We start from the raw sequence: 25,356 nt of genomic DNA, 5'->3' as shown, positions 1-25,356 counted from the left end.
CTAGGCACCCCTGGTACTTCTTCTTCTTCTTCTTCTTCTTCTTTTTTTTTTTTTTTAAGATTTTATTTATTTATTTGTCAGAGAGAGTGAGCACAGGCAGACAGAGAGGCAGGCAGAGGCAGAGGGAGAAGCAGGCTCCCCGCTGAGTAGGGAGCCCGATGTGGGACTCGATTCCAGGACGCTGGGATCATGACCCCAGCGGAAGGCAGCTGCTTGACCAACTGAGCCACCCAGGCGTCCCACCCCTGGTAGTTCTATTTAGTTTCTGGTTATATAGGAAAAAAGAATAAAGGAGGGAGAGAGAGAGATAAACACACACACACACACACACACACATACATACATACACACACACATCTGATATGAAGAAGAGATGAAAGGAAGGTTAATCACCTCCCCTTTCCATTGGGTAGGAGAACATTAATTCACTTAATCATTTATTCAACAAATATTACTTGACAACTGCATGCCAGGGATTGTACTGGGCACCAGGTACAGAGCAGTGAACGACACAAGGCGAAATTTCTGCCCTTAGGGGAGTTTGGAGACCAGCAGACAGATATTAACTAATGACAATGACAATAAAGTGGGGTGAATGATATGAGAGACTGAATTTCCAGTATGAACAGAACTGGGGACAGCAATATAGTTGAAATCGGAACCAAACCGTTTGTCTCAAAGAATAACAATTACGGTTTTTACCTATTTCTATGTTTTGGGAGGTGGCTGGGTGAGAAGTGCTTAGGGGAGTAAGGGGGTTGGGCACTAGAGCTCTCCCTTGGCACAGCCGATGAAAAAGGTAAGTTTAGGATGCCATGATGACAACTACCAGGGGGACCTAAACTAGTCTAAAGGGTCAGGTAAGACCTCGAAGAGGAAGTAGGATCTTTAAACAAATTTGAGGCGGAAACTGAGGATTTCGTAAATTGTTTATTTGATGAAGCTCTGGTTCGAAACCTATTTCGATTAAACATTTTCGAGGATGTGAATTACTGTCCAGAAGTGGTTGATTTTTCGGACCAACCACCACGGAGTTCGCTTGCGGAACCACAAGTTCCAATTCTCTATGCGGCAACGTTCTAAAAACAACGTTCGCTGCGGCGCTTGCAGTTAAAAAAACTAAAACTCCCCGAAACCCTCGCAAACTCCGCGCCGCGGCGGCGTAGGACGCGCACAGCACTTCGGGTCTTGTAGTCTGGGACGGACTCCGAGTCCCACACTGCTGTGCGGAGGGTCGTCGCGCCTGCGCGGTACGGGAGGCGGGCAGCGCCGAGTGCGAGGCTCTTTTGTTCGGCTGAGGGGAGGGCCGTTGGCCGGGGCCTGCGGTACGCCGCTTCAGTGAGGGGCTCGGCTGCGGCCACCGGCTTGTTGCTTTTCTGGGCGCCACTCCCCCGGCTGGCCAAACGCGACGCGCCATTAGCGCGGCACCGATTCCTCTCGGGCTCTTGGGCGCTGCTCTGAGGTAAAGAGCCCGCTAGAGGCGGGGAAGCGGGCGGGGGGGGGGCGGGCGCTAGAGGCGCGCGGCGGCAGCGGCGGGAGCCCTGGGTGAGGGGCCGCGCTCTTGCGGTGGCGGTTGGGAGCGGGGACCGCGCCCGGTCCCGCACCCTTCCCGCGCTGAGCTCCGCGCCGGGTGCAGGGGGTCGGGCGCCAGGCGGGAGAAGGATGGAGAGGGCGGGGCGGGCTGCGTACTCTGAGCATGAGATAGAGGCGATTTGGGGTGGGCCGAGCTCTGGCGGGTTGTTCCTCGGGGCCTGGGTAGACCAAGACAATGCTACGTGGGTTGGGTGGGCGGCTGCCGGATTGCGTTGGGGAGGAAACACTCGAGTAAATTGGTAAGGGGACAGGCTGGGGAGCCTTGATGCTTGGATGTTCCTGGGCAGGGGTGACGACTGCGAGACCCTCGTTTCGAACGCAGCCTGAGAATATGGGTCCGGCCGGCGCTGCCAGAGGCATTTCGCTCGCCGGACTAAGGAGAAGTAACTTCGAGGAAATAGTAGAGGGGACTGGGCTATGTGCTACTTGGGGAGGAGACCTGTTGGTTAAACTGGAGATGGGACTAGGAGAGGGAGGGGCAGTTAAGTGCCAGGCTTGGATCTAAAGGGGGAGGAGCTGTTGGGGTAAGTAGGGCGGAGGCCCCGCGAGTGATTCTGTAGGGAGTGAAAGGGGAAAGGAAAACTGGCCGCCTTTGCTTCTTGATGGACCCTCACACAGTGGGGAGGCTCTAAGAAGAATGTGTGAAGAAATGACAAAACCAGATTTCTTTCCTCTTCCAGATTTTCTACTATCTTCACTCTTTGATTCCTTCAGGGAGTTAAAACGTCCCAAGTGCAACGCTTGTTTTGATTCACAGTTCCATAAGTTTTTATCTGGGATCGTCACTGTTCACAAAGGGCAGTGAAATTGTAGAAGCGGGTGGATGAGTTCATCCTTAAGGAATTAGAGAGGTTGTGAGATGATGTGGGAAATGGGGAGACAGGAAAATTTAGTGAGCTCGTGAGATTTGTTTCTTAGGCTCTTGTGATTTTTATTTATTTTTTTTTAGCCAGCCTTTCTTTGTTGTTGGAAAATTTTGATGCAAAATGAGCAATACTTCAGCACTTCAGATGAAGGTTTTTCCTGGATGGCCTTATATGCAGATTTGTATTGGTTTAACTTGATTTAGGTGGAGGTTACAAAAAGATTTCATTATACTGGAAACTCTGGCTTGGGTAAGATAGCCTCCTCAGTTGTATTAAGACTCCTGTCAGCAGTTTGGAAGGGCTCTGAAAAGGTCCAAGGTTTTCGGGGCACCTGGGTGGCTCAGTGGGTTAAAGCCTCTGCCTTCGGCTCAGGTCATGATCCCGGGGTCCGGGGATCGAGCCCCGCTTCGGGCTCTCTGCTCAGCAGGGAGCCTGCTTCCTTTCATCTATCTCTGCCTCTCTGCCTTCCTGTGATTTCTGTCTGTCAAAATAAATAAAATCTAAAAAAAAAAGGTCCAAGGTTTTGGAATGGAAGCACGAATACAATGGGGGAAATGGGTGCTTGTGTCCCTCCCGATGCTTACGGACATTTATATTGTAAGTAGTGTGATTGAGAGGGAAACTTGTTGGAACTGGTCACACCTTAATAAAGCTTTAGGGCAGGTTCAGGATCCTCATTCTTTTCCAGTTTTCCCTTGGGTGCCATTTTTCTTCATTGGCCGCTGTAGCCTGAATTGTTTTTTCATTAAAAATGTAAATAGTGGATAGCCTGGTGCTTCTAGCTTCTTGGTTTAGAGGGACCTAGTAAGGATACCTTAGCCGTATGCGTTTGTATTTGCAGGATACTGATACTTTTCTAACCAAACGTCTGAAAAGAAGGATCCAGTAAATACGGGCACCTGGCTGGCTCAGTCAGAAGAGCATGTGATTCTTCTTCTCCGGGTCCTGAGCTCAAGCCCTATGTTGGTGTAGAGATTACTTACAGTTAAATAAACTTAAAAAAACAAAAAGCAACCATTGTTTCTTGTGCCCATTTTAGGGACTTAGGAAAATGTTTCTTTTTGAGTTCACACCATTTAAAAAGAGAATTGATGCATTTTTGTCATTTTTCTTGTAGTTTCTCCATCATAAACTCAACCTTGTTTATATACTACCTCTGGTGATATAACAGATTGTGCATTAGAGTTGATAGATTTTCATTTTATAGGTTATTTCTCAAGAGTTTTTAGAACAAAATACTAATGGCTAGTGTATAGGCTAACATAAGATGGGGGCTGTGTATGCTTATTCCTCTTAAGTGTGTGACACTTAGTAGGTCTTTTAGATTATTGAATGAATTGATATGGCTTTGAGATCTTAGAATTCTATGTGCTAGCAGAATGAGGTGGATTGTGTTTTTTTTTTTTAAGATTTTATTTATTTGGGGCACCTGGGTGGCTCAGTGGGTTAAGCCTCTGCCTTCGGCTCAGGTCATGATCCCCGGGTCCTGGGATTGAGCCCCACATCGGGCTCTCTGCTCAGCAGGGGGCCTGCTCCCCCTTTCTCTCTGCCTGCCTCTCTGCCTGCTTGTGATTTCTCTCTCTGTCAAATAAATAAATAAAATCTTAAAAAAAAATAAAAAGATTTTATTTATTTATTTGACAGAGAGCAGGAGAGCACAGAGGGATTGGAGGGGGGTGGGAAGATGGTGGTGAAGGGAGAGGGAGAAGCAGGCTCCCCGATCAGCAGGGAGCGTGACCCGGGGCTCCGGAGTTAATGTGCACTTAAATAATAAGCTTTCCTATCTTTGATCAGTGACATTGGGCAGACTGTAACTGTTGCCTTGGCATGCTTATCATAGCCTCTGTTTTCAATATACTCACCTTGGTATGTAGATTATGTAAGTGGCAATTTTAAATACCTTACTCAAGGTCTAGGAGAGGTCCCAGGTTCTGGGTTTCAACAGCAAGCTATAGTTTGAATATTTTGTTTTGAAAGTATCTTGAAGAATCTTTCTCATTCTTTGCATAAAGTTAAATAGTGTTTCCAGATAGTGATATCTACTGAAAAATTGAATAGCCTTTTAAAGGTTAATTGGAGAAGTTATTCAAATAGGGACAAAATTAAGATCATTTCAGTATTTGCATTGGATAACTTGTATTAAATCTTTAGTTCCTTTAGAAGGAGCTGCCTGATTTGTCTGTGAAATTGTGCCTTTCTCTTTAATAATAGCTAACACATTGAGGGCCTAACCGAACTGTGGTATTTGAGAGGTTAGTGTCAATAATCTGGTTTTGTTTTGTTATCTGTGAATGCTTTCGTCTCTGGTTTTAATTCCAGTTTAGCCATAATTCTAGTTTAACTTTCTTCTTCTTCTTTTTTTTTTTCCCCTTTTTTAAGATTTTATTTCTTTATTTGACAAAGAGAAACAGAGAGGGAACACAAGCAGGGGGAGTGGGAAGGGGAGAAGCAGGCTCCTCACTGAGCAGGGAGCCGGATATGGGGACTCAATCCTACGACCCTGGGATCCTGACCTCTGAGCCAAAGGCAGACTCCCAACAACTGAGCCACCTAGGCACCCTGTAGAAAGATAACTTTCTAATCATTTTTATTTCCACTTAAACTAAAAGACTTGCTTCACGTTTATAACCGTGTCCTACTAATATTTGCACATACCTGTGACCCCTCAGCCCAAAACTGTGTTGTTGGTTCATCCACATCAGCATACTGGAAGGGGTAGCTAAGTTTCTGGACACATCTTGGATAAAATTCTAATTTTACTAACACACCAGCATTCTAGTCCTGGTCCTGGAATTCAAGAGCAGGTATTCCTTTAAAAATGAAACTTCTTCCTGGGTATGTGGCACCGATTCTTGTTTTTTACTCAGTAAAGTTTTCCAGCTGGAAAGCATTTGCCTCCCAAACAGCCATAGCTTACAAACAGGCCAACAGCAGTTTAGAAACATGAGTCAAGAGGACTACAAATGGAGTATATAGCACACATGCCTTCACCTGCCTTTTGATGGCTGGTATATAGTTGCTAATGCTCAGCAAAGGAGTACTTCTTTCTTGTTTTACATTTGGGGCTTGCAGATGAGATTCCGCTTACTGATCATTCTCTAAAACACTGACAGCTTTGGACTTCTATTCCCTGATTTTTGGAGTCTGAGATCCATCCTTACTGTCCATACAAGGAAGGTTCAGCATGTTACACAGGACTGTTTAATCGGGTGTCTGAGTAAAAATAGAAGAAAAATGCTTTAGCAGCCACAAGGAAAAGAGAAATAATACTTGACTTGGGTTGGGCAGGCTTCATGGCAGAAGTAGTGTTTAAATTTGGTCTTGAAGGGAGCACCTGGGTGACTCAGTGGGTTATAAGCCTCTGCCTTCAGCTCAGGTCATGATCTCAGGGTCCTGGGATCAAGTCCCACATCGGGCTCTCTGCTCAGCAGGGAGCCTGCTTCTCTCTCTCTCTCTCTCTCTCTCTCTCTCTCTGCCTGCCTCTCTGCCTACTTGTGATCTCTCTCTTCAAATAAATAAATAAAATCTTTAAAAAAAAAAATTTGGTCTTGAAGGATGGCTAGGATTTTGACTGTTGGTGTTGGACAGGAACACTACTTAGTAATAAAGCCTTGCATGGAGGAAATGACCAAGGGTATGTTCAGGTTATAGTTTTGACAGGAATGTAGGTTTTGTGAGGGAGTAGAAGTATGAAATGGTTGGAACCAAAGGATGTTAGATATTGCACTGAGGAGTTTTTTGTTTTAAGGAGAAGGGAGGGACCTTGTAGAAAATTTTTTAGCAGTTAACCTACCACTTTCCTATTCAGTCTGCTCCGCCCAAACTGGTTTACACAGGGTCTACTTCAGACGTGCCTCGTTGCTTTTGTTCACAACAGTTCCTTAGGCCAAATTACCCTCCTCAGTCCACCTTTTCAAATGCTGTTGGAACCTGGCTTCAATCCAGACTCTCCAAAACCTTTCCTAATCACCCTAGCCATTTACTCTTCCAAGCCCCTCTAGTGCTTTTGTGACTACTTACTCTTGCTTATGTTTCTTTTGCTAGTTATTATATACTTTTATGGTTTCTCTTATTGAAATAAAGTTCAACTTGCATTATTTCATATGTTTTTATCTTTCAGGCCTGGCTGTGGGGGCTTTGGGAAATTGTCATAAGCCTTAGTTTTTTCATTTATGAAATGGGTCTAATAGAGTTACTGTGAGGATTGAATGCCTTTATATACATTGTTTTAAGTATTCAATAAGTTTTAGTTTTTTTTTTTTTTTTTTTTAAGCATTTATTTGTTTGTTTGAGAGAAAGTGAGAGAGCACGAGCTGGGGAGGGAGGGGCACAGGGAGAGGGAGAAATCAGACTCCCCTCTGAGTGGAGAGCAGATGTGGGACCTGCCCCCAGGACCCCATCACGACCCAAGTTGAAGTCAGGCGCTTAACTGACTGAGCCACCCAGGCATCCCAGATTTTAGTTATTATGTTGTTATTACTTACCATGAAGGGATTTTTCAAAAGCCTGTGCTGTTTGTGTAGCTGTGTATCCTGCTGGCCTCAACAAACAGCTCCGTTTGTCTGGGTGTGAGAGGGTCCCTTCAATATGGAACTCTCAGTGCTTTCACCAGAGTGAGTTGGTCCCCCTGTATGCCACCCAGGGTTTTAATAAATGCTTATTGATATTTTTTTTAAGATTTTATTTATTTATTTGAGAGAGAGGCAGTGAGAGAGAGCATGAGCGAGGAGAAGATCAGAGGGAGAAGCAGACTCCCGTGGAGCTGGGAGCCTGATTCGGGACTCGATCCCGGGATTCTGGGATCATGACCTGAGCCAAAGGCAGTCGTCCAACCAACTGAGCCACCCAAGCATCCCAATGCTTATTGATTTTATTTGGTTTTAAATCGATAGTATTAAATGCTGGAAGAGCCATAGTTATAAACTTTCATGGTTATTAATGCTTAGGTCTTAAACCTAAGATAGAGGCAAAAAAGAGGCAGAAGGAAAATGAGGAATGGAGAAGGGAGCTAGATGAAAGGAGGAGTGATCTGGGGAGTGATAATGCACAGTAATTAATTATCATGTCCTTACTGGCCATTCCTTTAGCATTGCTGTTTCTCCCTAGTCACATTTCTGTTCCTTAGACAAAGCAAGCTCTTCTCACTTAAGGATTTTGAATTAACTATTCCCTCAACTTGGTGTGTGTTTCTGATTTTTGCCAAGTTGTCTCCTTGTCATTGGGTTCAGTTTAAATGTTACTTAATCTAAAGGTACTTCATAACATTTATCGCTAATACCTTCTTGCTTATTGTGTGTGCCCTTCTCTGCCAGCACATGCATGCACATATACCCACTTGTGCTCAGCTCGTCCACATTAGATTATATGTTCTAAGAGGCCAGGGATTTTTTTTTTTTTTGTCTCTCCTGCTCACCCCATTTCTCTAGCACCTTAAACATAACAGGTATCCAATAGGTAATATTTTTAATTATTTATTTATTTATTTATTTTTAAAGATTTTATTTATTTATTTGACAGAGAGAGAGATCACAAGTAGGCAGAGAGGCAGGCAGAGAGAGAGAGAGAGAGAGGGAGGAGGAAGCAGGCTCCCTGCTGAGCAGAGAGCCTGATGCGGGACTCGATCCCAGGACCCTGAGATCATGACCTGAGCCGAAGGCAGCGGCTTAACCCACTGAGCCACCCAGGCGCCCCATAGGTAATTTTTTTAAAAGATTTTATTTTATTTATTTGACAGAGATCACAAGTAGGCAGAGAGGCAGGCAGAGTGGGGTGTGGGGAGCAGGCTCCCTGCTGAGCAGAGAGCCAGTTGTGGGACTGGATCCCAGGACGCTGGGATCACGACCTGAGCTGAAGGCAGAGGCTTACTTAACCCACTGAGCCACCCAGGTGCCCCATCCAATAGATAATTGTTAAATGATGAATACTGTAAGAGGGTGTTCATAGGAAGAATTAATAACCTAAACCTAGTCTGGGGCCTTAGGGAAATGTCTGACCCTGACATTTTAGGTAAGGGAAGCGGTCAAGTGAAAGAATGGGTCAAAGCCCAAGGTAATTACGATTGATTGGTTAGGTGTAGTGTACTTCAGCTCAGATGCTTACAGATAGTGATTTGAAGAAATCTGCAGTTTTTTATAAAGATTTTATTTATTTATTTGGCAAAGAGAGAGGGAACACAAGCAGGGGGAGAGGGAGAAGCAGGCCTCCCGCCAAGCAGGGAGCCAGATGCGGGGAGCCTGATTCGGGACTCTGATCCCAGTACTCTGGGATCATGACCCGAGGCGAAGGCAGACCCCTGAGCCACCCAGGCGCCCCACAGATAAGCTATTTTGTTGAAACTTTACATTGTGTTCACAATTTACCCTTTCTCACCTATCTTATCTTTCTTGATACAGAGCTAAGTCCCTATTGCCAGTTACTACAAGAGCATTGTTACTTTATTTTCCTGTGTCGGCCAGATAAAAGGAAGAGCAGAAGAAATTCCTACACTTGAGATACATGAAGTGTGATTGATTCTTCGGTTTCTGGCAGCTCTTCTCTCTTGGTCATCTAGAAATGAGATTTTGCTTTCTCTGTTTCGTAATTACTGGTTCCTTCATAACAGCCAGACCTGGGTTCTTCTTGAGTGTGTTCTGGAGCTGTTCTCCAGTTTTAAAAAACTTAGCTGTGAATTTCAGTCATACACACAGGATAGAGGTGCTGTTTTGTTTTTGAGTACTTAATGCATTGGGTTTCAAAAAGCTATCTTTAAGCTTAAAGCAGTAAATAATTAATGAAATAGGACATATTTGCAAATATATAAATGGATAATTAATACCAGAAGGTCATAAAAGCTCACCTCAGACGAATCCCATGAGGGTTGTTAGATCTATTTGGAAACTGAGTTATTTAGCAAATATATGTAATTGCCTGTAGGCATAAAGTTGTTTTGAGAGGTAGGGACAGGAAAGATACCATCTTGTCCTCATACTAGCTTTCTTCTGATGAAAAGAACTGTGAGGATCCTTCAGGCAGTGCTCTTCCTGTTGTTGCATTGCTAATGAAGAAAAGGTCTAGATTAAATAATGCTGAATGTGATAATAGAGAAGGTTTTGTTTTCAAGAGCATCAGTTTATTGCTCCAATCTTACCCTCAAGTCTATGAAAAAGTAAAATTGTTCATCTGCCTTTGAGGTGACTCATAAGAATTGATTTATGTCTGAAATGTGTGTCATTTCACCTGAGGAACGTAGTTTCTCCCAGTCCTCTTATAGCAATGGCTTTTATTCAAGGATATGCATCAAATCACCTAAGGAGCTTTTAACTATATTATTTATTTATTTTTTTTTTTAAAGATTTTATTTATTTATTTGACAGAGAGAGATTACATGTAGGCAGAGAGGCAGGCAGAGAGGAGGAAGCAGGCTCCCCGCTGAGCAGAGAGCCCGATGTGGGACTCGATACCAGAACTCTGGGATCATGACCTGAGCTGAAGGCAGCGGCTTAACCCACTGAGCCACCCAGGCGCCCCAATTTTTAAATAAATTGTATGGCCATTGTGGGGCTCAAACTCATGACCCTAAAGTCAAGAGTCACACAGATCACCTAAGGAGTGTTTTGTTTTTGTTTTTAAGATTTTATTGATTTGACAGAGAGAAGACCGTGAGAGAGGGAACACAGCAGGAGGAGTGGTAGAGGGGAGAAACAGGCTTCTTGCTGAGTGGGGAGCCCAAATCCTGGTCCCAAGCCCCAATGCAGGGCGCTGGGCTCAATCTTAGGACCCTGGGATCCTGACCTGAGCGGAAGGCAGATGCTTAACAACTTCACCTCACCATGTGCCCCACACCTAAGGAGGTTTTAAAAATGCGGATACCATGGTCAAAGCAACATTGTTTGTTATAATAGAAAATTTGAAACAACCCAAATTTTCCTGCCTGGTGATGGTTAGTATGATATGTCCTTACAATACAGAATACTGTGCAGCTTGTTAGGAATTGAGATCTGTATGACACAGTGTCAAAGTGTAAAAAAAGGCAAGTTGTAGAACTATGATAATCTTTTTGCACTTAGTGTATATCTATGTTAGTTTATGTATAGAAGAATGAGAACAGGCTTTGACAGGCTTTGGGCCAAGGAACTTTTGATTTCCTACATTAAATATTTTTGTAATTGAATATAAATACATGTATTATATTACAAATACAAAAACAGTGTTTCTTTAAAATAATGCACACCCTACTTTCTGTGTTACTGGATCTGGATGCCAATTTTATAAACTCCATGGGTGATTCTGATTCATCTGTAGATGAAAGAAAGCTCCCTACTCAAGGTCTGCTTTCCTGTGAGTTCTTAGTAAAGGTGGTCACCTCACCAAACCAACATTCTGAATGCTCCTTAGCGTTTAGCTCAAAGCGCTGTTGCTTTAGTTTCACAGCTTTGTGATAGTTACCTGTCCTGACATCTGGAATTTGATCTTTCAAGCTGGCAAGAAATCAGTAGCAGCTCCTCAAAAACAAAACAAAATGCCTTCTCTTGTATCTGATACTATACTGCCTTCTGCTTTCAAGTAGCACTGTTCCTCTCTGTTTTCTAGCTTCTAATCTCCTGGTGGAAGGTGTGTAGGGGGAGAATCGGGACAGTGCTTTTTTTCTTCTTGATACAGCTATGAGTTTGTGGCCTCTCAGGTTTATACCATCCCTGGATTCATTGGGACACTATAGATAAATTTTGGTTTCTTAAAATTGGCATTTTCTTGGTATTCTCTCCAGCCTACTTGGTGTAGGTATTCAACTTCAAAATTTCAGCATCATCTAGCATATGCCAATTTGAGAATCCAAAAACTTTTTGGGGGACTAACAACCAAACCAAGGCTTTGTTACGGCCTGTTGATATAACAACGCAAACCTTTGTATTCCAGTAACCAATTAAGAATCATTGGTTTTTTAATACCATACCTTACAAGGTCTTTTCTGAAAGAAAATCATTATCAGTCACTTCTTTATTTACTGATGACAAATTGTAGGGAAGATCCATTAAAAGAAATCTCTGTCTTGGGGCACCTGGGTGGCTCAGTTGGTTAGGCGTCTGCCTTCAGCTTGGGGCATGATCCCAGGGTTGGCAATCGAGCCCCACATCAGGCTTCCTACTGGGCAGAGAGTCGTCATCTTCCTCTTCTTCTGTATTTCCCCATGCTCGTGCTCTTTCTCTCCCTCAAATAAATAAAATACTAAGGAAAAGTAACCTCTGTCCTGTCCTTGTACAGGCCAAAGAGAAGCCTCCCTCCGTACTACAGGAATGTGGCTAGCTGCTAGTTCTGTGTGTGCAGCAGGGCTTTGGGCTCAGCCTTGCTGTATGTCCTTATTGAGGTGTTAGGCTCTTTGTTAAGTGTGTGATCTTAGGTGATTTATTTTGTGTAAATGTTCTGTTACCCATGAAGTGTCGGTAATACCTGAGTGGCTTGTTTCATGGGATTGTTCTGAGGATCAAATCAGGTTGCACTCTGTAAATTAAATTCAGTATTAGTGTATTTTTCTAGGCAGCTTAAAATGTGGCAGACCCAGTAAGTTTGTTTAAGTTGTCTCTAAACCCAGTGTGGGTCTTAATACGCTCAGAATCCCAAGATCAAGAAGTCACAGTCTACCATCTGAGCCAGCCAGGGGTCCCACCCCGGTAAATATCTAGATAAAAGTTATAACAGCTTAGATTAACTGTAGGTTTTTTTTGTCTTGCAACATTGGGATAAGCCTTAAGGAGACTGGTCCAAGGACTAAGATTTCTGAGTTAATTCAGAACTGTTCGCCTTTAATGTACACCTCTTGTCATGGCTTGTCGTAAATTTTGACCATTTGTTCGATGATTATGGCACTTTTGATGCCATAATTTGATTTCCAGGATGCTTAGCGGGGAGTGGCAAGTTGTGTTGATAAAAGGCTTCTTTCTGTTTTGCTACTATACTGATTTGAGTTTCTTTGAGATTTCCTTGCCAAGCAGTTCCAACTGAGAGTCCTCTTTCTGGATGTCCCTGCTAGTGTTTGGAGGCTACCATATTCAGGGAAAGAAGGTTTCTCTTAACATAATTCAATTGGGGGCTGCCTGGGTGACTCAGTTAGGTGTCTGCCTTTGGATCAGGTCATGAATGGGGAGTATGCTTCTCCCTCTACCTCTGTTCCTCCCCTATTCGAACTCTTGCCTTCCCTCTCTCAAAAACAACAACAACAACAAAACAAAGTCTTAAAAAAAAATCCATTTGGAAACATTGGCATGTTGTAATACTTACAGGGGGCCTCTTGGGCTCGTCTGAAGGTGCTAGATTCTATAAAAAGAGTGGGTTGCATTTATAATCTACTTCACTGATTTTGACAAACACCTTACTCAGGACCCTAGAGAACTACCTATAAATAAGGGAAAAAACCTAGGTTGTTAACCTGGCTGAGAATCTCTGAGAATATACCTCCATCTGAGATAGATGCTGGGATGAGCCAGGTAAGAAAGCTCAGAAAGAAGCAGGAGTCTGTTTTCTACATTCTTCACTTTTTTGAGTTGCTCTTAAGAAAATGAGTTGAGTGAGTAAAGAAAGGAGGTTTCACTGTAGATTTCCCCCTTTGGTGGGTTTTCTTTACTTAACCTAAAGGATATAGTCTTTGTTCCTTGACTTCCTCCTTGGGACCAGGCTAATGATAGAGGGAGAGGAGGCCTGCAGTAGTAGTAGAGACGAACCAGAAGCTGTTCTGACCCTTTTGATTCCTAGTAGCAGGATTAGATGGGCAGTAACTGCTTTTTGTGAGTAAGACAGATACAGCTACTAATGTAGATAACACAGGGCCTGACTTTTATGAAAATTTGTTATATATATATATATATATATATATATATATTTTAAGATTTTATTTATTTCTTTGACAGAGATCACAAGTAGGCAGAGAGGCAGGCAGAGAGAGAAAGGTGGAAGTTGGCTCCCTGCTGAGCAGAGAGCCCAATGCCAGGCTCGATCCCAGGACCCTGGGATCGTGACCTGAGCTGAAGGCAGAGGGTTTAACCCACTGAACCACCCAGACGCCCCTTGATTTTTTTGTATCTCCTTGTGGGCAACTGTGATCCATCAATTTGCAGGTTTTGGGCCAGTTTTGTAGCTCAGTTTTGTTGTATTGATATCTTATGGCGCCACCTACTGACACAAATTGGTAAACAAATGCATTAAGCCTACCAGCAGTCAGAGTTGTATTTGAAGGACTAAAAATAGATTTTAGATTTATAGGGGACTAGGATTTAAGCACCAGAAGTCACCCAGCCTGGAGATGTATTTTACAAAAGAACAAACTCAGGTTCTATTATCTGTGATAACTATCTCTTCTTTTTTTCCTATCATTTTCCAGATTATTGCAGTGTCCCAGTTTAGAGGATTTTGTGGTCATTCTGGCATTTTTATGAGTCTTTCTCCACCTCATAAATAGAATAAGAAACTAACAAGAAACTTTCAAGTTGAAAGTCATTGGTGGCGTTCAGAAAAGACTGCATAAAGAACCTTGAGACTCAGGAGAGGTGTTTTTCTGTTTTGTTTGTTTGTTTTCTAAAGATTTTATTTGTTTGACAGACCAAGATCACAAGTAGGCAGAGAGGGAGACACGGGGTGGGGGGAAGCAGGCTCCCTGCTGAACAGAGAGCATGATGTGGGGCTCGATCCCAGGACCCTGAGGTCATGACCCCAGCAGAAGGCAGAGGCTTAACCTTAACACTGAGCCCCCAGGTGCCCCTCAGGAGAGATGGTGTTTTTTTTTTTTTTTTTTTTAAGATTTTATTTATTTATTTGACAGAGAGAAATCACAAGTAGATGGAGAGGCAGGCAGAGAGAGAGAGGAAAGCAGGCTCCCTGCTGAGCAGAGAGCCCGATGCGGGACTCGATCCCAGGACTCTGAGATCATGACCTGAGCCGAAGGCAGCGGCTTAACCCACTGAGCCACCCAGGCGCCCCACGAGAGGTGTTTTAACAATGCAAAGAAATGGGGGGGAAGTTAGGCCAGATGTTTAATATGTAGAACAAGCTACTTCACACTGTAAAAGCTAAAATCCAGTAATATGAAAGTGTGGATCAGGGGGTTATATGTATATATGTCTGATATGTGTACATTATTTTCAGGAGCCTTGCTTTCAATTAATATTTTGTTTTTTTAAAAGTTTTATTCATTTATTTTAGAGAGAGTTCATGGTGGGGGCGGGAGAGGGGAGAGAAGAGCAGAGAGAGGAGACTCCCTGCTGACTGAAGATCATGACCAGCTGAAAACAAGAGTTGGACGCTTAACCAGCTGAGCCACCCAGGCACCCCCAGTTTAACTAATATTTTAGATACCATGCTCTGTAGTAAAAGGGGTATTGGGAACATAATAGCTTAAAAAGAATAGGGTTACCTGGGTGGCTCAGTTGGTTAAGCATCTGTCTTCAGCTCAGGTTATCATCTGAAGGTCTGGGATCGAGTCCCGCATGCCTGCCACTCCCCCTGCTTGTTTGTTTCTCTTTCACAAATAAATGAAATCTTAAAAAACAAACAAACAAACTTAGAATAGTATAAAAAGTGTGTGGGGGGGTTTTGTTTTGTTTTTTAGTATTTATTTATTTGACAGAGACATCTTGAGAGAACACAAGGAGGGGGAGTGGAGAGGGAGAAACAGGCTCCGCTGAGCAGAGCCGGATGCAGGGCTTGATCCCAATCCCAGGACCCTGGGATCATGACCTGAGTAGATGCTTAACGACTGAGCCACCCAGGCTCCCCTAGGTATTAAAAGTTTTAAGTGGATATGCAAGAATAAAGAAGTTTTGCTATGAGATTGGTTGGGGCTGTTTATGCACGAACTGCCTAGCTGAATAGATAAGGAAACTTATTTTATACTGAAGCTGAATAGGCAGAACACTTATATAAGCAGCGTATGCTATTAAAGTCAGTAATGTCCCTTGATTTCTAACCATCCAAATATTCACCTAGCCAAGAAAAGTGTGCCCTAACGCCCTTTTTATTTTACCACTTCAGCAGCGTCACCCTTTAGACCAGAAAACTGGCGGGCACTATGGGGAAGAAACAAAACAAGAAGAAAGTGGAGGAAGTGCTAGAAGAGGAGGAAGAGGAATATGTGGTGGAAAAAGTTCTTGATCGTCGAGTGGTAAAGGGCAAAGTGGAGTACCTCCTAAAGTGGAAGGGGTTCTCAGAGTAAGTTTCATTAACCTGGGTAAATCCATTCATTCATTCATTTACTTATTTTAAAGGTTTTTAAAATTTATTTGATAGAGGTAGCCAGAGAGGGAATAAAAGCAGAGGGAGTGGGAGAGGGAGAAGCAGGCTTCCCACCGAGCAGGGAGCCCAATGTGGGGCTTGAACCCAGGACCCTAGGATCATGACCTGAGTTGAAGATAGATGCTTAACAACTGAGCCACATAGGCGCCCCTAAATCCATTCATTTAGTCACTGACTATTTCTCAGGAGTCTAGTAATGTGCAAGGCCTAGAGTGCTCTGATGGCTAATGTGACCCAGGCCTGGCCTTCATGGCTTACAGTCTAATTAGGAAAACCATCTACATGTACAAAGTGCTATAATGCAAGACAGTGATTTCTAAGAACCAGTTTTATGTATAGGCTTTAGACCAATTCAAGTATGCAAACAGTAACTTCCCTATGAAGAAGACAAATTTCTAAGCTTTCAATTTGTATTAAAAAGTCCCTCTCCCCACTCCACTCCCCAAGAAATTTCAGCGTTGCCAAGTTCTTGGTCTTGGGCAAAGTCTGGTTACTCATTATCATTAACTCCTCTTTCCCAAGGATACCAGCTCTCATCCTTTGCGTCTCCTTAGTGTGAGTGTGCTAACTTTGAGTGGAAAGTGTGACTCACTGTGCCCTCTGGTTTCAGTGAGGATAACACGTGGGAGCCAGAAGAGAACTTGGATTGCCCTGATCTCATTGCCGAGTTTCTGCAGTCACAGAAAACAGCACATGAGACAGATAAATCAGAGGGAGGCAAACGCAAAGCTGACTCTGATTCTGAAGATAAGGGAGAAGAGAGCAAACCAAAGAAGAAGAAAGAAGAGGTAAGGGGAGAAGAATTTTTACTAGCCAGAATTTCTACTGCTCGCAAGCTGAAAACCCTTTTAATTTTTAAATGTAAGCACTTTCATTCAGCTGCTTCCTGGACCTCAGCAGCCATATCTCATTCCTTCTGAATCTTGGGCTAATGCTTACAAACTGTTGGGGGTTCATTCTGGTAAATAATCTATATTTACTTTATTTGAGATTCAAGAATAGTAAGTACAAGTAAATTCATTCTTGTAGGTAGGTAGTTTTTAGTGTTGTAATCATTACAGGTGTCAGATTGCTATGTCATCTATTCATTACCTTAAAGTAAGTTATCTTCTGAGGGTGAAGAAATAGTTGTGAAAATTTATTTTGCTTGAGATGTATGTCCCTTTTTACATATGGGGAACCTCAGGACCTTGATGGAAGAATCCCTCAGAAGGCTGCAAAAAGGCCTGTGACTTGGAGCCAAGGTATTGGTGAAGTACTGACAAGAGCGTGATTATATTAATCTGAGAAGCAGGAGTGACTTCAGTCTGGATAACAGTACCATATAATTAAAAGTTGTTCCATCCATTTGGTTTTTACAGTCAGAAAAGCCACGAGGCTTTGCCCGGGGTTTGGAGCCGGAGCGGATTATTGGAGCTACAGACTCCAGTGGAGAACTCATGTTCCTGATGAAATGGTGAGTCTGCCAGTGGCTCTGTGTGGTGGTTTTTTCTTCTCCCCATCTGTTCCATGCCAGAAGAAAAGAGCTGGACCTTCGAAATTCCAGTCGCCCAAGTGTGAAATCTTTAAGATGGCATAGTCCTTCGATAGTGACCCTCGGCCTGACTTCCAACCTGGACTCATGAGTTACAGGTAGGGGTCCTTAGGATTCTCAGATCTTTGCCCGGTTTTTTAGGAGGTGGGAGAAAATCCAGAATGGAGAAGGTATGGGGAAGGATCACATTTCACTTATGTAAACGAAGGGGGGGGGATGAAATGTGATTGAACCACCCTCCCCTTGTACTACCTCCTTAATAAAGATCGGGCTGGCCCCAGATTCAGAAGTTCTGTTAACTTCTTCCGGATAGTTGAGAATTTCTGTAGGTCTTTGTCCTTGTTAGATCCTTTCCACTTAGTGCAGATTCTGTAATTCCAGGATCAGCCAGTAGGGGTCAGCACGTCCCCTTTACTGAGCATAGAGCGAGGCTTCCCGCGCCCCTCCCCCCTTAGAAGTGTATCAGTGGTAGTAAAACTCCACGAAACAGATTAATGAAAACAGTTGTGTTGGAATTACAAGAACTGTGACCCCAGATTCTCTAAAATCTCCCTATTCTCTGTCCAAAGGAAGGCTTTCTTTCCCTTTTCTTGCTTGTTGAAAAATAACTTGTGCCCCATCCCTGTTCTGCGTCGTTTCCGTACCCCCCCACCCCGCCCATGTGGATCTCAATAATTGTCCTTAAAATATAAATTAGGAGCGAATGATTCTAAACTTTTGCCATTTAAGGCAGCATTCTGAGGATTTTGTCATTTTGTCAGTCTAGAACCTTCTCTGAAACTCCTGTCTGCACTAATTCCCCTGGTTTAGAAGGTGGCCAGAGAAGCCTAACTTTGACACTACTAAAAGGCTATGTCACAGTTAGATGAAACTTTGTTTTCTTATTTTGCATTTCCTAGATGTTCACTGAATCAGATCTTTTAGCTGATTTATTGCTAGCCTATAGGAGAAAAGTTTATTTTTAAGGTGTGCATTTGGGGTAAAAGGATTGATACTAGGAGTTATAGTCCAATTCGAATATATTTTCTCTGTCTGCATGTGACCAGTGTGAGTTACGGTACTGTTTCTATCTTGTCTAAGATTACATTCTTTTGGTTGAATTACTGCTGTTTGTAAAGATTTTACCTGAATGTAACTCTACAGGTTAAGATAAAAGGTTGGATATTGATTATAAAACCGAGTTCATTTTAAGGTGATTTTCCTGGAGAGTTGAGATACTTGTCGATTTCCAAAATACCAAATGTTTCTTTGCTGTGAAATGACTGAACTTCCCTCAGAAAGTGTTGTTTTCATGCAGCCTGCTTTAGGCTCCCAACGATTACACTCCTTTTTCCTCCCATTCTCTTCAGTCCATTGTTCAAAAACATACCTTACCAGCTTAGTCAACCCTGGTACCTTGGGCTGTCTGGCTTTGGTTTATCTGTTGCTGGGTGCTAGAAGTTTGGGGTGGTGCCTCATCAGAGAGCCCATCATAGAACTGCTAATGGCCCTAATGCCGCTGCTCCCATCCAGGAGATTCCCAGTGGCCTTATTCCTAAGTTCTTTGTAATATGTATGTGATTTTCAAATTTGGAAACCATTTTAAAGTCCAGAAAAATCCAGAGAATTATGTAACAGTCCCTTATTTTCTACTTCCCAGTGTTGAAGCACCATTTCAAAGCACCTGGGAGTTGTGGAATGTCTGTGTGAGCTTGGCATTTGGTAACGTTAAACAGTGTAATTACGAGTCAGTGAGAATGTGTCCACCTGCATTGGCTAGAGCCAGTGGTATTAAATCTTACTGCCCAATCTGGTATTAAATTCTATTATAAAGCCGAGATATGGCTTTTGGAAGAGTGTGGAAGCCTCTCTTCTGCTCTTGAAGAATCTGAGAGTCATGTTTTTTTCCTGGTCTTGCCTGAAGGTTCAGGTGTGATAGATTGAGTTAAATGACTTAGCTTTTAACAAAGATGCCCAGAAAGGATTTTCAACAGAAGATCTTTGCGGATGTCACTTGACTAAATGCTGCTTGGGCCATGTTATCACTCTTCCCTAGGCTACTTTTTTGGAATTAATACTCTTAAAGCCCTATTCCTTGTGTCACCCAAGTTAGGAGACCACCAGCACCTGGTCTCAGGGTCTCTCTGCTTTGTTCTGCAGGAAAAATTCTGATGAGGCTGACCTAGTCCCTGCCAAGGAAGCCAATGTCAAGTGCCCACAGGTGGTCATATCCTTCTATGAGGAAAGGCTGACGTGGCATTCTTACCCCTCGGAGGATGATGACAAAAAAGATGACAAGAATTAACTCTCCTGAGTACCTGCCCCTGTCACATCTGACCGTGGGTTTCAAGTGGGGAGGGAAGGAGTTCTACTTGACACCATAGAGGTGGCTTGAGAAGATGTCCTTTGAAGAGCCAGTATCGTTTTCTGTGCCCTACAGCAGCCCAAGCGCTTTAAAAGCCTTTCCATGCTGTGTAGTTTGCACACCCATCCCAGTGGAGGGGAGGGAAGAGAAGTGTTGCAAGGCAGCCCATTCTGTACTTTGCTGAGAAAGGCAAAGGGCCTTCCATGAAGGACAGAACTTGCAGAATGGGTGTGTGGGAGAGCAAAAGATACTGTAGATCTTCAAAGCGCATCTCCACAACCCACAGCCTTCTTCCCAATAGTGTTAACTGCATTTTTACAGCGTAGCATGTGTGTAGTTTTTGGCTATTACTGGTGTATCTTTTTGGGGTGGGAGGGTTGAGGGTGGGAAGGAACAGAGATGGGTAGGATCATTTTTGTTAAAATTTGGGCCTGATTGGGGAAATGGTAAAACAGTGGAAAGAACAAACTTGTGGTGATTCGGTTCTGTATCCAGAATATTTTAGCTTTTCAAAAAAATGTCATTGGCAACCTAAATGAGGACTGTGAGAGACTGTTTAAAAGCTGTGAATGCCTGAAATTTGTAAGCCAAGGTGTTCCCTGCCTGAGCTTAATGCTGTTCCCGAAAGAGGACTAAGCCAGTTAATAAGTTACCAAAGCTGCCATTTTGGGGATGGAAACTGGCTGAAGAGGGAGTTTAATTGGAGTGTATTCACAGGCAGATTGTTCTGTCTTAGAGGTGCTAATTCTCGAAATTGATAAGAAGATTCTTCCAATTACGAGGTTTTAGACATCAGCCTGTCCATCCACACCACTGGCTGTGAGGTGTTTGGGGAGGGGAAGAGGGTGGTGTAGAAAGTGGGAGAGTAGAGAAAGACAAGGGCCCCTGCTCTTAGGGTGGAAAACTCTTGGAGCCTGTTATTTGAACTTTGAACTCTGAAATCATTGGTGGCAGAGTTCAGTCACTGACAGCACAAGTTCACTGAATCACTTCCAAGAGTGGAATTTCAAAAGCCCTGGTCTCAGGAGAAGATTAAACTTTCATACTAGGGCAGTGGTTCACTTTAAAACACAAAACAAACAATTTTTTTAATCCTAAGAATTAACTAATACCCAAAATGCTGTCTTGAATCATGAGATCCATCAGTTCTTGACATCGTCTAGACCTGCATTCTAGAACTCCATTGTAAAATCTTTTTAGGCATGTGTTAGGTTTCTGTGGAAACTTTGTTTAAATGTAAACTTCATACCACATTGTCGGTTTTTGTCTTAATAAAACTATAGATTTATAATCTTTGATTTCTGTCTTGATTAAGTATTACCAAAAACTCTCCCTGCCTTTCACTACTTTATTGGTTCAGCCTATAAGGAAACAACTTCCACAGTTGGGTGGTTTAATTTCTTGAACACTGTAGGCTTGAGAATCTAATGTCTGGCCTGAAACTTTGAGTGGTCTCATCATTATTTATTTAGTGAACATTTATCGAACATTTATAATTACTCCAGAGATCATAAAGTTTGTCACATCATTCTGTCTTCATATTGCACAGTTTGTTTGGCGCACTGACCTGCTTGCACTTCCAGACCATGGTATGTTTGGAAACAGGGTTTTGAAGTAGGTTTAGTTCTTGGCTCGTGTATTTTGTAGACTTGTGTCACTTTAGCTAAATAGTCAACTCTGAAATTTTCAGGAATTGGCCTCATGTTTAATCACTGAATTAAAATGTTACCCACTTCATTAACGTCATTTTCTGCCTATAATTCTAGAGCAAAAATGGAACTAAGCTCTTGTTATTTATTAAAAGGAAAAATGGGATTTCCAGAGATCAAATCAGCTCTACTTACTAGCACAAAGCATTTGTTTCAAATAAATAAACTGATGCATAAATTTTTTTTCAAAAAGCCTCCTTGGGGCATCTGGCTGGCTCAGTCAGTAGAACATACAATTCTTGATCTTGGGATTATGAGTTTGACCCCCACATTGGGTGTGATTACCTAAAAACAAAATCTTAAAAAAAAAAAAAAAGCCTCCGAGAAGTTTGGGGAGATGAGGTTAAGTGGAGCCAGGGAGGAGGCCCTTCTGCACAGAGATCTTGGTGTGTCCTTGTAGTTGGCAGTAGCAGAGCCATTAGCTGGTTGGATGAGTTGGGGTGAGGTGGGCAGAGGTGTTCTGGTTCTGTACTGCACTGAAATTAGCCTTCAGCTTTCTAGGTGTCCAGAATGGACTGCTGTTCAGCTTTAGTCTTAACCTCTGGAACCTACTTAATTGCCATTTCTGGCAGTCCAGAACCCTCATAAAACCCCCTCATTCTTGCCCTGGGAAGATGCTGACATCGATAATGCATAATGAAAACGGAAGTGCGGATAGATTTTCACAGTTTTGTTATCTTTGAAAGCCAGCTGTCACATGTCTAGATGAAGGGTTTTGATAACAAAGTTTTCTCAAGTGCTTGTTGAAGCCACAAATGCATGCAGAAATGTTGGAAATAAAAGGTACACAGAGGCACAACAAAGCTTCCCTCTGTTTCAGAAGATATCGGAGAGCATTTCTTCAGGCAGCACAAGAGCGAGTTGGATGGCGTCAGTGGAGCTGCGTCATTGTAGACTCCACCCAGGAGTTGAAGAGGAGACAGGTGATGACTTTAGTAGCTATATGACAAGAAGAGCTTACTAACCCGGTGACCAGTCACCATCTGAGGTGTCTTCCGTTGTCTTCAGTTGAGTTTCAAGTTAGTACAGTAAATGACCATGGAGGCAGTCTGTTAGCTGACAGTGCTCAGGAATCATTGTTTCTGTGTCATTTGAAAGTTTGGGCTAATTATAAAGAATTTTTAATAGTTGAGTTTTTAAGTACTTACTTTCAGATATAATCTTATAATTCAGAATTCATTCCAGCTTGGGTCAGTTTGATTTTGACATGGCCATTTGGTGTTTGGCCTTATGTGCTCAGGACATCTTTATGGCTTGTGACAGTGGGAATGTGTGTTAGAGTCACTATTCCCATCACAGAGAAAGGGGAAATGAGAGGAAACTGCTACTCCAAGATAATTGGTGGAACTAGAACTCTGAAATCCCAAATTTTCTACAGTGGCTCCAGATCCTAAACTATGTATGGACCCAGGTTCTGTCTGAGATCAAATGAACCTGATCATGTGTATCCGATGCTAGTATTAATCTGATTTGCAAGTTGGGTATTTCTGTGAGGATAAAAAGACCTTGTTTAAAATTCAAAGTGAAAGGGCGGAACTAAGTACAGGCTAGTGTTTCTCCTCTAGCATATGACTGAAAATACAAGTATTGCTACCAGGCCCGTGTTCAGCATTAGTAAAGCAAGGTATTTTGGCTTCATCTTGCTTTTTAGCAGTAGGAACCAATCTGGGCAGAGGCATCTGGGTGTTCTGGTGTGTGGCTGCGGAAGCTTGGTGATGGCGGAGCTTTAAGATTCCACAGACAATCCTTAGTCTGTGATCTGCGTATCACCTCGGTTTGACAGTCCAGCACTGAGGTTTTCTTCAGAAGTTACTGCTGTTCTAACCTGTGCTCACAGATGCTCAGCTATCTTCTATGGATGACTTTTAATTGACCTTGGCCTTGGGAGCTTCCCACTGAATAAACTGCTGAATCTTGAAAGCCTTGCACTGGGAAGAAAACCATACTTGGTCCTGCTCAGTGGGGGCAGGTAGAGCAAGTAGTCTGTTTTCTAGGGCTTCCCCCCCCCCCTTTCTTTTTAACCTTAGGCCAGTGAGGCAGCAGGACTATGAGGCAAGGCTGAAACAATAAGTTTACAATATATACTGATGATTTGGTTCTGTGGTTGTTGCTTACATTAAATAGCTTGTGTTTAAATATTTAGTAGCGTGTCCAGATCTGCACTGTAACCTTGGTGGTTTGTGGTAGTACCAGAGCCACTGTTTACCCCATTGGACAACTTGGGGGCCTAGCCATGGGGCACTGGCTCACTGTTTAAATTGTTACTTCAGTCCCTAGCCGAGGACTAAGGTCTAAGACAACTTGGGGTGCCTGGGTGGCTCAGTCGTTAGGCAGCTGCTTTTGGCTCAGGTCATGATCCCAGGATCCTGGGATCAAGCCCCGAATTGGGCTCCTTGCCCTGTGGGAAGGCTGCTTCTCCCTCTCCCACTCCCTCTGCTTGTGTTCCCTCTCTCGTTATCTCTGTCAAATAAGTAAATAGAATCTTTAAAAAAAAAAAAAAAAGACAACTGAATTAGCCTAATTAAATTCATGTTTAAAAGCATCATCTCCTAGGACGCCTGGGTGGCTCAGTGGGTTAAGCCGCTGCCTTCGTCTCAGGTCATGATCCCAGGGTCATGGGATCAAGTCCAGCATCCGGGTCCTTGCTCGACAGGGAACCTGCTTCTCTCGCTACCTCTGCCTGCCTCTCTGCCTGCTTGTGTGAACTCACTTGCTCTCTCTGGCAAATAAATAAAATCTTTAAAAAAAAAAAAAAAAAAAAGACACCATCTCCTTAGCCTTTTCCCTGCCTCCTCCCAAGTGTAAACTAGGTTTTGTTTCCCTGGTTGAAATAGCATCTGAAATTAAGTAACAAATACCATGCAACCTCTCTCCATTCTGCAGTTAGACTGGAAAAGAACCAGCTTTAAGACTTCTGTAATATTCCCGTTTGCTCAGAGAGGAAGACAAGTGTTTCTCTCCAACTGATTTTGAGAACACACCTCTTTACTGGGTCCTGAACTCCTCTGGACAGTCTGTGTGCTGGATTCTGTTTGTCTGCTAATCCAGGTGGACGTGAACTGTGAAGTCCTGGACAGAACAAGGGCCAGAACTCAAACCAGGTGTTAGGCTCCACGTGTATACCGAGCTCCCCCACTGTGGGGTTCAGAACTAGAGGCAAGGAGGATGGGCGGCTTCTGTGGGAAAAGTGAAAGCTGAAAGGTTCTTGTTAGGCTGACAGAATGACAAATCGAAGGTCTGTGAGTCCCTTTCATCTCCCAGATGGGTCCAAGTGATAAGAAAACAAGGCTTAGCCACTCATGACAATGAAGACTGCGAGTTTTGCCAGTTTCCACACATGGTCGGGAGAGTGACCTCCAGGAAGGCCGCCAGCAGTCTGCTGCCTGTGCTTGTGTGCAGGCTGTGTCAGGAGTGAGAGGGACTTCTTGCTGGTGGTGCTATCGGACTGGTTAGTTGGAGCTGAAGATGTAGAACTAGGTCAGTGCCTCCTGGATGCAGTAGGAGACATGAAGGTGGTGGGGATGGTAGTTTGTGGGGATGGTAGTTTTTAAGACGGCTGCCTGAGGAAGGCCGGGCTGCGTGCTGAGTCCTCCCCAGTCACTGGCTGGCGGGTTGCTGTCCAGCCTTCCCCGGTCTGGGCAGGAGTCCACGGTGGAGGCCAGGGCTTGGGGGACACTGAGCATTCTCTAGCTCACTACCTTCCCCCTCAGTTCTGGATTTCTTCTATTTTTAGTGACACTGAAATACTGACCCCAGCCTCACTGGTGAGATCTGTGTAGTAGGGCAGATGCTGAAACAAGGGGTGTACTTCAGAATGCCCATGTGAATTAGGATGTGAGGAGAAATCGCCTTGGACAGAGCCCAGTACTAGAGTCAAGACAAAACCAGGCTTCTGCTCCCACGTGGGCAGGTCACTTTGAAGCCTGGTCTGCAGTGAAGCCTGCTCATCTCCCTGCCGAGTCCAGGACCTCTTCTCACTTGTCTGAGGTGTAGCAGCTTCTCTGACAGGCCTTATTACTCAAGTCCTCCTGTCTTATTCCTGCCAGAAGCTGAAGC

The 25,356-nt window shown here is 43.5% G+C and overlaps 1 protein-coding gene across 2 annotated transcripts; it reads left to right on the top strand.

Moving 5' to 3' along the window:
* The first annotated feature begins 1,235 nt into the window (after positions 1–1,235).
* On the top strand, positions 1,236–20,882 carry CBX1 (chromobox 1). Of its 2 annotated transcripts, XM_045070216.1 has the most exons (6): positions 1,236–1,462; positions 13,807–13,972; positions 15,453–15,629; positions 16,324–16,501; positions 17,075–17,169; positions 19,387–20,882. In XM_045070216.1, the coding sequence occupies exons 3-6, from the start codon at positions 15,490–15,492 to the stop codon at positions 19,529–19,531; spliced, it is 558 nt and encodes a 185-aa protein (XP_044926151.1). In that variant the 5' UTR covers positions 1,236–1,462; positions 13,807–13,972; positions 15,453–15,489; the 3' UTR covers positions 19,532–20,882. The 2 variants fall into 2 exon arrangements, with proteins under 2 accessions (XP_044926151.1, XP_004764790.1); XM_004764733.3 differs by lacking the exon at positions 13,807–13,972 and having other exon boundaries at positions 1,237–1,462.
* The last annotated feature ends 4,474 nt before the right edge of the window (positions 20,883–25,356 follow it).

Source organism: Mustela putorius, unplaced genomic scaffold (genome assembly GCF_011764305.1).
Source record: "Mustela putorius furo isolate JIRA1106 unplaced genomic scaffold, ASM1176430v1.1 tig00003962_pilon_pilon_pilon, whole genome shotgun sequence".
NCBI classification, from domain to species: Eukaryota; Metazoa; Chordata; class Mammalia; order Carnivora; family Mustelidae; genus Mustela; species Mustela putorius.
Note: the sequence above shows the minus strand (reverse complement) of the source record. Positions and strands in the feature narration are given on the sequence as shown.